Source organism: Chrysemys picta, chromosome 2, assembly GCF_011386835.1.
Source record: "Chrysemys picta bellii isolate R12L10 chromosome 2, ASM1138683v2, whole genome shotgun sequence".
In the NCBI taxonomy this organism is placed as follows: domain Eukaryota; kingdom Metazoa; phylum Chordata; order Testudines; family Emydidae; genus Chrysemys; species Chrysemys picta.
In genome coordinates this window covers 102,294,277-102,308,288 of record NC_088792.1, presented here as the reverse complement: position 1 = coordinate 102,308,288, position 14,012 = coordinate 102,294,277, and the positions used below count along the sequence as shown (strand labels likewise).

At 40.6% G+C, this 14,012-nt stretch overlaps 1 protein-coding gene across 4 annotated transcripts in view; it reads right to left on the bottom strand.

Moving 5' to 3' along the window:
• The window catches only part of CNTNAP2 (contactin associated protein 2), a 1,641,691-nt gene that overhangs the window by 96,968 nt on the left and 1,530,711 nt on the right, over positions 1-14,012 (bottom strand). For all 4 annotated transcript variants that reach the window (XM_008179187.4, XM_065583877.1, XM_042842751.2 and 1 more), the window contains one exon: positions 11,713-11,846. In XM_008179187.4, coding sequence (XP_008177409.1) covers positions 11,713-11,846 — 134 coding nt within the window. The remainder of the gene's footprint in view (positions 1-11,712; positions 11,847-14,012) is intronic.

Sequence of the window (14,012 nt, the reverse complement as noted above, 5' to 3'; positions counted from 1 at the left end):
AGTTCTTATTCCAGTAGAATTCCCATTGACTGCGATGAAAACTTTGCCTGAGTGAGGCATGAGGAAAAACTGAGTGAGCACATCAAGATTTGGCCCAGCATTAGAATTTCACAGCCACATTTTCTCATTATGGTCTAGTGAGTAGACGACTGTTCAATAATGGCTCTACCACCAATTTAAGGCCTGATCTTGCATTCTGAAGGTAATGGGGTTTTGCCATTGGATTCAATGAGAGCAGGCTCAAGTACTGGATACGTGATCGTATGCAACTGAACCTAGAAACTTGCTCTGTGACTCTGAGTAAATCCTTGAACCTCTGTGTGGCTCAGTTTGCCTGTATGCAAAATGGATATGGAACAAACAGGAATGTAGTGAAGCTTAATTAACATTTGCATTAGATATTCAGATGAAATTTGCTATATAGATGCAATTATTATTTGTTTTAAGTAAGACTCCAAATTTTCTTCTCCAGGGCTATACGCTGATTTAAGAACTACGGCTTAGGCTATTATAGTTTTCTTCCAAAGGGATTAACTGCATTCACTTATAATAAAAGCTTTTCACATTGATTTAAATTGGAAATGCAATCAGCATAAGATGCATCGCAGTTAAAAATTAAACACACAAGGTTTCCCCCATCCCCTTAAAAAAACTGACTAGATCCTTAGCTCGTGTAAACTGCTGTAGCACCACTGAAGTCAATGGAGCTACACTGATTTACAGCAGCTGAGGTTCTGGCCCAATATGTGGAAAATATGCAAGCTCAGATGGAGGCTTAATAATTAGGTATGTTTCTAAAAGTTGGTCTCAAAATGTAACAGGAGCACTAATGTGAAAACAGGTCCCTGTTTTGTCTTAAATTAATTCTTTACCTTGACCACCATCAACTGAAATAACATTATGGAAATTTCAGATCATTGTGGGCTCTTTTTCCCTATGTTTAATTGATGAACTTTATGTCAAATGTTAACAGAAGCAATAATAGATTATTTAATGCCAGGTTATTAAAATTAAAGAGTGTGACCCCTTGTGCTCAAAGACAACGTTAATGGGACATTAATTTGTCCAATATGTACTGTCATATAATGTAAAATGTGCATCTATTTCTGGTTATGTTTATTTTATACATTGATTTTTAGGCTTTTAACCTTATTTCTGAGAATATTTTGTGACTTTTGCTGGGCATTTAGTCACAATAGCATTATGCCAATATAATGAGCTCACAGACAGAGAAACACATATACTTTTATTATATGAAATATATTATATAAATTATCTTTCTGCATACAGTGTATCAGGTGAGAGCCAGTGTTTTGTGACATGATCTTAAGGAAGAATTTTGAAAACATATATAAATGAATGCCAAGTTTTTCAAACGTGACCATTGATTTTGGGTGGCTCATTTTTTTTCATACAGCTTGAGCCCTTTTAATGGAGCCTGATTTCTAGAGGGTGAGCGCTCAGCACATTCTAGAAGTGCAACTCCTCTGAGGTGTTTCAAACACTGAGTCATCCAACATCATTTGAAAATCTTGGCCTAATTCTTAGACCTTATCTACATTTGCAGTGGTGTGTAGGGCACAGGTAGCTACGTGCCACAGTGAAAGACAGTGAAAGGCTTGGCAGCTCCCCACTGCTGGAGCCTTTGACTGTGGCAAGAAAAGGCTCCAGTGGAGGGAGCTGCCGGAGCTTTTCCCCCACTGCTATGAAAGCCTCTGGTAGTGGGGAACGTTTCACTGCAATGAGGAGGCAGCAGGACACTATGCTGCTAAAAAATAGCAGTGTTGACATGGGAGCTGTGTAGAGAGCTGTGTAAGGTACATACTCTGGAGGTTTAGGTGTTTAGGCATGACCTCTACTCCCCTAAGCTGTGCCTCACCATCTACAGTGCTATTTATACCAGTGCTAGTTGGAAGGGTAGTGTCTGTATTCTACATGTCACGGAAAGTGTAGACTTCCCTTAGTAACAGTAGTCGCTTCTGTAGTAGACTGAGACAGATAGCCCTTAATACATTAATGTTTGCTGGAGATGAAAACCTTCAAAATGAAGCATCATTGAATGTATATAATGTTGACATCTAGAGTTTATAATAAATACCAATATTACAATAAAATATTCCCCTCCCAGAGAACCACTGGCTGTGTCTCATGATATACAAAGAAGGTTAGCAACCAACCTCCGCTCTCTGGAAGGCTTCATTTCAGCATTTTGTTATACATATAGTTCATTGCCATTTGTTCAACATGAAGAGAAATGGGTTGAGATTCCACTTGCATTAGGTTTAGGAAATAGGACTCATACTTCAAAAAATCTTTCTTATTTCATCTTTTTCTCTTAGGGGTTTTAATTCCTTCAAAAAAACTGAAAATTAATCTTGCTTTGGGATCAGATAAGAGAGATTGATCAACTGGCAGAATATGGGACGCCATAAGGGACATTTATCCTGTCAGGGTGGAAAAAATACCAAAATAAGGCAATGAGTTGATGAAAGGTTTACAAATTATGATCTGTAGAGTCCTTCTTGGTGATCTGGAGAACGAAAGCTTTTGAGAACCAGGCTATGTATAAGGGGTCTATGAAAGTTAGTTGTTACCACAGAACAGTGGTTTTTAACATGTGGTCCGCAGACCCCTGGGGTTCCGCAGACTATGTCTAAGATTCCCAAAGGGGTCCGCACCACTATTTGTAAATTGTAGGGGTCCACAAATGAAAAAAAGTTGACAACCGCTGCTCTAATATGTGTAAAGCTTTGAGACTTTGCTAGTTGACTGACAAGTGGAGGGGGGTGGAGGGGTGGGAAGAAAAAGATTTGTCTGCGATAATGCACAGTTCAGCTTAGCAGCAGCAAGTCTAAGGAGTGCAAATGGTTACAGCTTCAGGTTTTATAAAAGCAATACAACCTTAGGGCTAAATTCTGTCCTGGGATGTATAGGAAAGATTTCTATTGATTTATTTTTTTTCTATTGAGTTCAATGGGAGTCACACATGTGCCAATGAGGAGAGAAGGTCCCTATGGCCCCTGAATTTCAGGATATTAATATTTGACTCTCCCATTTAGTTAAGAGGAATATGGACTTTTTTGCAAATTTTCCAGTCCTTCTGATTTCAGCTCAGTCATGAACTAATGCTTCATTGTTTTTCTCATGGGATTTTGGTCTTTCTACTTCCTGTTTTTGATTAAATTGGGAAATGCAGAGCCACACCCAGTTTACTAAACTTCTTTAAATTGCAAAAAGAAAAAAAAAATACATTGGGTTCAGTTCAAGCATTTGGAGAAGGCTCAGGCTTGCGTTCACTTCATTTGAATTGAATCATCAATCACTACTTATAAGACAGTCCTGTCTTTACCAGGGTGTATTCCAAGAACGTTTCACACTATTTCCCTGAGTACATTCTCTCCATCATGCTTAAAGTCCCCTCCAGCCTAAGAAGAGAGAATTGCCAGTCATCCTTGAATTTTGTAGCCTGAGCATGAGCGCTGATGTCCCAGGCATAGGCTTTGATACTTCCATCTGAGGAAGTGGAATCCCATGGAAGACTCTTATGCATAACCCTTTGCAAGACCAGAGGTATAGCCCTCAGGCTTCCAGAGGTAAAATAATAGCTTTATAGAAAAAGATAAACCTTTGGTGAGACCGGAACCAGGCTTTCCAGTGTTCCAAACATATGGCATGTTTTGACTGTTGGCCTGAAAGAAGAATGGCTTGTTCTGAGTGAGATTTGAGTGTATGTGGATGGGTATAAAAGAACAGGTCATTGTGAGGTGGGTTTCAGATACCAGACTCCATGGTTTCAGAAATACAAGAGTATGGACCACTTGCAAATGGTTATTTAATGCATCTGGAAGATTTAAGCTTCAAAATATAGGCCCAAGAGAAGAAAAATATTTTAATATAAGAACATTTAGAAAACAGTTTCAGTTTGCAAACTGTAGATGGGAGTATGTTAGATTTAATGCCAGACACTGATATTACTTTCGAACAACATTCATATATTTCATGAAGCTTATATCGGATGGTGAACATGTTCCTGTAGAAATTTGTTGGGCTGGGGGTACACAGCCCTGGGGTACATAATACATTCATGGAAATGGCTTTAAAAGAAGGCATGGAGGTTTGGAGACCTGCTGAGAATCTACAAATATATCCCAGTAAGGAAACTGATCATTAACATTACATTTTGCTGTGTTCCTTTGGGTATTATTCTATTTAATATTAAAATACATCCCATTTTTATTTCCTGTGTAACAAACTTAATAGCTCTTATATAGCACAACAGGAAAAATAAGTATAATAGGAAGTTATAACAGAACAATGTATTGTCCAGATTCAATCCTCATTTGGAATCTTGATTTTGGGGCACTGCATGGGAAGCAGAGGGAGAAAGTATGAGTCTAGCCCTAAGGCAGAAATTCTTTTCATTCATGGCTCTATAAGGGCATAATCCAAAGTCCAATGAAATCAACAGAAAAACTCTCATTGACTTCAATGGACTTTGGATCAGGCCCTAAGCATAGGTTTTCATGTTTTTTTTTTTTTAAGAGGCTTTATTATAATATAATAATAATAATAATAATAATAAAAAATATTGATGTGTGAATAACTCTAAACACCATTTCATCACCAAAAACTTGATATTAGATTGTAGTGGGGTGAACACCCGCTCCAGCCCTGAAGGGGTTGGAAAAGCCCTGCAGAGGGCTGGGGCTGGGGAAAGGAGCAAAACCCCGGCTGATTGGTGGAAGTGGCTGCAGCTGAGGCCACGCCCCAAACAGAGCAACTCGGCCTTATAAGAAGGCCAGGGCAGCCAGAAGCTGAGCAGTCTCTCCTCTACTAGGGTGACCAGACAGCAAGTGTGAAAAATTGGGATGGGGATGGGGGTGGGGGGGTAATAGGAGCCTATATAAGAAAAAGCCCCAAATATCGGGACTGTCCCTATAAAATCGGGACATCTGGTCACCCTACCTCTAGCTGTGGAGGGAGACAGGCCTGGCTGCTGGTTGAGAGGTACCTGGGAGTGAGGCAGGGCTGGGGAAAAGCCAGGGGAGCTCCAGGCTGGTGACTCCCCAGGCTGTGTGGCTGGGTTCTAGGCCCATAGAGGTACTGTGGGTGGAAGAAGGCAGCAGGCCAAATCCCCCTTGCCAGTGATGAGTGGCATACACTGCAGTCTGCCCCAGGGAGTGGGGCTAGTTGGTGACTGGCAGTAGCCTTACACTGAGGCAACTGGGGATAGGGGGTGGGGGTTCCCCTGGGTGGGGAAACCCTGAGGCTGAGGGGTTACTGCCAGAGGGGCAGCACCCCAGAGAAAGGAGCACCGGGGTCCGGGAGGGACACGGGGGCCAACGACAGGCGGGACACCTGGCCTGCAGAGGGCGCTCCGATGACTGGTGAGCTAATTCCCGAGACGACCAGCAGGAGGCGCCGCAGGGGTGAGTCCGTGCCAGATTACATAGATCGAGACTGTTCTGTTGTTTATGATCTGGAAAATACCTTACTGAAGTATTGTAACCTTTAATGAAGTCAAAACAAATAAAACTTGCCCTACAGCCCAGCTCTTGACTTACTAGGATAACATATTCCAAATTTGTCTTACTTAGCTTCTTCTTGTCCACAGGTGAACTTATGCAGCCTTGGAAATGTGCCATGGCTACTGGTAGTTGACATTGAATAGAGATGAGACACAAGAATTTTTATAAGCAAATTTAAACTTTGTCCACATCATCCAAAAAGCAGAAGAAAAAAAGTTCAAATGTTTGCCTATATGAATTTTTTTTAAATACAGTTTTCTTGAAGCCTAGACCAACAGTTAACACTGGACACAATTCCTGAGAAAATGGTGGTATTACAAACAGGACACAGTAGTTTAATGAGGCAATAACTGTTGATTTATCCACAGTCACTGAATGAGAAAATTGTAATATACAACTTGTTTGACAGAGTCCCTGTTACTTTGTTTAAATATGCCTATATTAGCGATGAGGGCCATAATTCCAACAATTAAAATCATTCACACTAAACATTTGTTTTTAAGCCTATATGTATTTATGTCAAAGACTTTAATCAAGTTCTGATTGACCGGCACAAAGACGTAAGTTACTATCCAAGTGTTCAACAGACTTATGTTTATAGCATCAGCTGGAGTACCAACGGGCTCAATAGTGAACCTTTTATTTTATTTATTCATAAGTGATGCCCCTGAGAGCTGTGATAAAACAACTCCACAGAACATTAGTAGTGATTTATTGTCAGAGTGAAGATTATTTAAATATTTCGGACACTGAATGTACCCTACAGGGTTATTACAGTAAGTCAGAGAGACAGGTCTTCTGAATATGAACTTGCTGTTAACACAAGAAAAACAAACCCCATGCACTGGAGTTGGTGCACTGATGGGAGTGACATTTTATAGCGCTGTGAGAGTTTGAGAAACTGCATCTGGCAAGCAAGCTGCCTCATTTAAAAAGAGGTAAACAATCTGCTAGTCAGGCTGGAAAATGGTTTATAAAAGGAAATACAAGTCCACTTGGTGCAGCAGTATTGTGCCAAAGAGAACCCAAACATTGTGACCTGCCTTAGGACACTGAGGCCTTGTCTACACTGGCAAGTTTATGCACAATAAAGCAGCTTTCTGTGCTGAAACTCCCGAGGGATACACACTGCCAAGCCATTTAGTGCGCATAAACTGCGCAGTATCAGAGGGGTAGCCGTGTTAGTCTGAATCTGTAAAAAGCAACAGAGGGTCCTGTGGCACCTTTAAGACTAACAGAAGTATTGGGAGCATAAGCTTTCGTGGGTAAGAACCTCACTTCTTCAGATGCAAGAAGAACCTCACTTGCATCTGAAGAAGTGAGGTTCTTACCCACGAAAGCTTATGCTCCCAATACTTCTGTTAGTCTTAAAGGTGCCACAGGACCCTCTGTTGCTATAAACTGCGCAGTTGCAGCGCTGTAAAAAAAACACCACGATGAGAGGCGTAGAGCTTTCTGTGCCGGGGGTACAGTGCCACGATGCCAGCGTAGACACGAATCTGAGGACCAACAAAGACACCTTCCTTTATCTTAGCTTCACTTAACCTTGGAAATTTTCCACAGAGGTACTTGAAAGCTGCTTGTGTTTTGTCAATGGCCTTGACAAAGTTCTTCATCTGACCCAGCTTGATGTGTAAGGGTGGTAACAAAATCTTCCTTGATTCAACAAGTGGTGGATGCTGAACACTTTTCCTCCCAGGCTCCAATGACTGTTGGAGTGGCCAATCTTTCTTGATGTAGTGGGAATCTCTTGCACGACTATCCCATTTGCAGAGAAAACAGCAGTACTTTTTGTATCCAGTCTGCAGACCAAGCAAGAGAGCAACAACCTTCAAATCGCCACTAAGCTGCCACTGATGTTGGTCATAGTTTATGCACTTCAAAAGTTGTTTCATGTTGTTATAGGTTTCCTTCACATGGACTGCATGACCAACTGGAATTAATGGCAAAACATTGCCATTATGCAGTAAAACAGCTTTAAGACTCGTCTTCGATGAATCAATGAACTGTCTCCACTCATCTGGATCGTGAACGATGTTGAGGGCTGCCATCACACCATCGATGTTGTTGCAGGCTACAAGATCACCTTCCATGAAGAAGAATGGGACAAGATCCTTTTGACGGTCACGGAACATGGAAACCCTAACATCACCTGCCAGGAGATTCCACTGCTATAGTCTGGAGCCCAACAGCTCTGCCTTACTCTTGGGTAGTTCCAAATCCCTGACAAGGTCATTCAGTTCACCTTGTGTTATGAGGTGTGGTTCAGAGGAGGAGGAGGGAGAAAATGTGGGTCCTGTGACATTGATGGTTCAGGACCAGAAGTTTCATCCTCTTCCTCTTCTGACTCAAGTGAGAATGATTCTGGTGCATGAGGAACCGGCAGTCCTTCTCCTTGGGGTACTGGGCGTATAGCTGATGGAATGTTTGGATAATGCACAGTCCACTTTTTCTTCTTTGACACACCTTTCCCAACTGGAGGCACCATGCAGAAGTAACAATTGCTGGTATGATCTGTTGGCTCTCTCCAAATCATTGGCACTGCAAAAGGCATAGATTTCCTTTTCCTGGCGAAGATTTGTTGCACAAGTGTTGCGGCATATGTGTGGGGCCCACCTCTTGTCCTGATCTTCAATTTTGCAGCCAAAATAAAGGTGATAGTCTTTCTTAACCATAGTGGTTATACTGCGCTTTTGTGATGCAAAAGTCACTTCACCACAAACATAGCAGAAGTTGTCTGCACTGTTCACACAAGTCCGAGGCATCTCTGCTCACTTTGGCTAAACAGAAATGTGTCCCTTTGCAAAATCAAGCACTGACAAATAAGAGAGCACGACACTGCATGATTTCTAGAGCTGATATAGGGCAATTTGTTCAGCAGAGTGATATAAGCTTCGTTATGATTGCATCATCCATGACTTCTAGCAATAACATGATGCAATTCATATCATGTATGACACAATACCAGCTTCAGATTGCATCATTCATTGTTTTGCCTAAAAAGCAAGTACTGTCCAAACCCAGTCATAGATTTATTCATAGATCCAGTCAAAGATGTATTTTAGTCATTTCTGGTTTAAATTGAGATCCCTTCCCTTTATAACTCACTTATCCTCCACCATTCCCAAGTCAAGGGTCGTATATACTGACCCAATGGCATATCTTGAAAACTAGAGCCAATCAACAATTTTAAGCATCATTTTCATTCTCAGTGACCCAGAATTAGTAAAGTTTGACTACATTTATTTCAGAAGCATTTTGGCTGTAGAGCAGTGATATCGGTCAACACTGAGGGATCCATGCCTGCAGACCGAAGATGCAGAGCTCACAGTACACAAACCACTGATAGATGGCACCATATTTGGACGGAAGCACAGGGATTGCTGGGATGCGAAGCAATGCATCACAGGCATTGGGACAGGACCCAGAATGCCCCGCGACCCCCTCTGCCTTCCCACAACTCTTAGCGGCAGAAGAGGAAGAGATGCTCTGTGGGATAGCTGCCCAGAGTGCACCGCTCTGAATACCGCCGCAAGTGCCGCAAGTGTGAACACATTACTGCTCAGGCAGCTGACAGTGTGAACACACAACAGCAGTTTCCCTTCAGTGCTCTCTGAGCGGCGCTGTAACTGCTGGTGCTGTAACTCTGCCAGTGTAAACGTGCCCTGAGAAAAGAAGTCACTTTGATCTCTAACACCCACATTTTCAAGCACAGAGGAGTGCATATCTTCCCAAATTCTGAGAAATGGCAGGTGATATTAATCCTGTGTCTTGGAATGGACACTGCATCAGAGGTTAGTGCAGCTCACCAGAACAAAACAATGCCTTCTTCTCTTAAGTAAGTATATGCCGACATTAAAGTTGCCTCATTTACAGGGGAAAAACAGGTAAACCTCAAAGCCTTCCCTTTTCTGGGGTACAAACCAGAACCAAATTAAAATCCTCCCTTTTCCAGGGTATGATATAGGTAGCATAGGATTTTTCCTATCATGAGCCACTCCTTTCCTTATCCTCTTTTTCATGCATATCGTCTGGGCCCTGTAGTTTAATAAGCTTCACCTGCATCTGCTCCCCAATTATTTAACCCAGTTTTGTTCCATACATCTGCTGACCTGACAGGGTAAAAAGCCCTCAACCTAGTTTACCCTATCAGTGCAAACTTAGAGGTGTGTGGAAGCCTCCAAGGACCCAAATGGGTAGTTTACGCTCTCACTCTCAACGTAACGTACTGCAAAAATGTTGGATTAACCCCATGAGAAGCTAGAGTTAGGCTAATTAATGCAAGGCGGGCACCCTTAACTGTGTTGGCATTTTCCAAATAGAGTCTGGGAGAAGGTTTCATATTCCATCACCAAGTTCGAGAACAAATTGTAACAACCAGCCATACAACTTCAGGAAACATTCCAGGCACCACAAAATAGAAGCATTTAAGGTCCAGAGGAAAAACTGACTACAAATCTTATCTGATATCAATTTATAGTTTGATAAATAAGAAACACCCTACCAAAACAGTTTGGTGAATAGTCTATACATGTTACACAGTTGATGAGGCTGGGACTCTTTACAAACATAAGAGTAACTTTCTGAAGAAATTCTGCCTCAGTGCAACCAAAGTGATTCTGAATCAGAGATGAGTGCATACTCGACTGTGCGCTTCAGGCAAATGATGCCATAATCCACTGACAAAGCTTTCCCCTTCTGTTTTTTTACTGGCAGGTATCCATTTTGATCACCTCCTGGTAAATACAGTGACAGCTCCCATCCTTGATCTTTTGGCTTGGTTCCCAAGGAGACCTCCTCTTGTTATATTTTATTCATGGTGCCTGCTGTGTTGGTTCCCTCACATTGTAAACTAGGCGAGGGGATTAAAGAAACCAACATAACATAAGGAAGTCAACTCTTTGGATGCCTTAAGTATGGACCAGCTATCTGAGATTCCTTGAGGGACCTGCAGGTCAATCTTCAAACATCCATTATTTAAATAACTAAAAAACCAACCAACAAACCCTGCCAGAGAAATGTTTCCTCATTTTCTCAAATGTGGAATTTCTCTCCAAAATTACACTGTCCTAAGGCCAAGGAAGGGCAATATTCAATTCTACACTAATGACAGAATGAAGGTCCCATATCTTACAACACATTAACGCCAGAAGCAGGATTTATACCAGTAGAAACCCCAAAAATTCTCCCTTTCTGGTGGATATACAGCTTTTGTTTTTTAGCCTTAGCAGCTCACAAATACTATGACATTATTATGTACAATAAAGCTATTTTGTGTAATTTTCTGAAATTTCTAAAATATAGTTTCTCTGTTTCTAAGGCTTGGACAGCTGGAGTCATGGTGCTAAGGGAGCATAAAGGCAGAAGAACATTTTTGAATACTTCCTAAATATTTCTCAAATAGTTTTTCTATAAAATTTGAGGCATTTGTACAATAAATGAAGCAGCGGTGTGGTATAAAGGTTTTATTGGCACTTGTCTGGGATGATATGCCTATTTTATTTTTGGTTTGCCATTTGTAAGTACTCAGTCTATCTGAAACTCATGGCAGTAAAGCTTTTATACCACACCATTTGATATTCTCCATATGTATAGACATATGTGACAGGAACTGAAAGCAGAACCATCTGATTAACATATATTTAAACAAAGAAAAGGGTGTTTAGAAAACATTAACTGCTTCTCTCAGTGCCTCTGTGAGGTACGTAAATAGTATTGTGCTCATTTACAGAGAAATAAACTGAGGGACAGATAGGTGAAGTACTTGCCAGTGTCACACAGAAAATGAATTAGGACTGGAACCAGGAATCTAGAGTCCTAGACCCTCAATCATACTCCTTCACTTATGTCCCAAATCCTGCCAACACTTATGCACATCCTGAATTTTATACTCTTGAATAGCTCCATTGGCCATAGCTCCATTGAGCTCAGTGGATCTATTCATGTTCATGAATTTAAGGATAGGCATATTTGAAAGTTTGGGGCATTGGTAAGAAAGAAAGGATGCTCCTATGACTAGCTCACAAGACTGGGATTCAGTAGATATGGGACTAGTTATGCTATGTTTGTAACATGTATTCATAGATTTGTATGGAAGGCAATAATAGTAATAGTTGGTATACCTATGACTATCACTGTTAGTAATAAAGCTATATAGTATTCAAAGGCTCAGATGTATATTTACCTGGAGAACGATGTCCCTTTCATTCCGTGTGACATTAACACTGTGTGGCTGTCCATTTGCCATGTTCCTGTGGTCTACATCAATGTTATATGGCTCTCCAGTGCCTCCAAGGTTGTATCGAATCTGTAAGTTTCCTATAGAAAGAAATGTACAACATTTTAAACTATTTATACCTTTATTTCCCAGAGCTTTTTTTGCCCCTCCTCATTTCACTTTTTACTTATGACCGCCATCATTTCATATTTAAATTGCTCTTGGAGTTGAGCTCTGCTGCAGGAGAATTTAAATAGGAAGAGTCAGTGCCTGATAATTTAAACCTAGTTGGGTAGTAATTGTTTCCAGTTTACTACCATAAACCGGATAGTGACCAGCATCTCAAAACCAAAGCAGGTGCAAACACTACTAACTAAAAAATAAACAAGTCAGAATTATACATGGAATGGTATGAAAGTGACTTATAAATGTTAACATGTAAAGCAAGACTGTTCTGTTGAGATTGTTATCCTTGCCCAAATAAAATTGTTAAAGCTAAATACAGAAAATAAAAGAATAATAGTTTTATTTGGTAGAAGGAATAAGGATTTCCATCAATAAATTAAGAATACTTATGTAATAAGTATAACATCTGATTTATGACAGATGAATATTGAAATTATACGTGAACACAAGGCTTTCTTTCCATCCCATTTAGTTGTTGTCTATGGGTCAGCTGTCCTTGGGGTGTTTTGAAGGACTCTGAAGGAAAACTTTTAATATTTGACGCAAAAGGGTTTTGACAAATGGGTGCTTCAAGTTAGGTTGCTAAGCAGAGGTGGTCAAAAATTATTCATTGCAGCTCTTTTTCAATGGAGAATTGGTTTTTTGACACTTTTTTTGCAGAAAATTTCAATATTTCATCAGAAAACTGAATGCCCTCACACCAAAGTTTTTAGCCAAACCCCAAAATATTCTGCTTCAAAATGATGCTGTTATACACCATGGGAGCTGTAGTTCAGATATATTATGCTTCCATTCTCTCTGGCTAGATTATTTCTCCCATGATGCACCATGGTCCGGGGTTCCTATGATGCATTCTCTCCCCTCACCAAGAGAGGAAAAGGTTGTGCATCTTTAGAGATATAGTGTGGCCAAGGGGCCCCTCCCACAGAAGAGAATAGGAGCATAAGGCATCTGAATTACAACTCCCATAAAACATAGCAGCACCATTTTGAATCAAAATATTTTCTTTTTTGATATTTCAACAAAAAGTCAGAATTTTATACTCCCCCACCACACATGGCTTTTCTAGCCAGCTCTACTTCTAAGTACCTATTTATGCATCTAAATAGGTGGCCTGATTTTCAGAAGTGGTATGCACCCACCAGTTTCCACTGACTTCAACAGACATTACCGCGTGAGGTGAACACTTCTGAAAATTAGGCCACTTATTTAGGTGCCTAAAAGTGGATTTAGGTGTGGAATTAAAGCAACCTTTACTGAAATGTTGACTGTATGGTTCTAATCTTATATTTGAGTTGTAATTCTGCTGGAAAGGTTCCATCTGTATTTATTGATGTAATATTTATAAAATTAGAATTAAATAATAAATATGGCTCCAATCCTGCAATTTACAATGTGTGGGCAGAGGATGACTGAAGCCAATGGGTTCCGCAAAGGTGCAGCTGTCTGCCTATGTATTGTAAATGTGAGGATTGGGGCTTATATTAAAAATATATAAATGCATTTGTGAGCTTCAATGGGCTCTTAATAAACCACAAAAGCCAGGACTATTTTATTATTATTATTTATATAATGCAGCAGTCCAAATGCAAACTGGAAAAAAAATGTCCTTCTTGTCCATATGAACCCCTCCTCTTCTCAGAAATACCACTCACCTCTTCCCTGATCTTCCCTTCCCAACAATGATAAGCTGCACTAAACATTTGAGAATGAGTTGATATTGTAGCTGCTTACAATTAAGTGGCACTGACAAACATTGCTTAGAGCTTGATCCTGGAAACACTTTGGCACGTGAATAAAGAACTCACAAACCTAAGAGTCTGCAGGATCAAGGCCTGGACTTTCACTGTATTCATTTTGATTATGTAACAAACTAATTTTTGGGGTTGGGGTGGGAGGGGCAACAGCAGCAGAGGATATCACAGTGCTATAAAAACGGGCTATATTCATAAAGAAATTTAGGCGTGATGACACTCATCATCACCACACCTAACTTTTAGAGCCTAGAAAACCACTGAAATTCACAAAGTCTGGGTTAGGCACCTAGGCTCCCTATACAATGAATGAGGAGAGACAGAAGC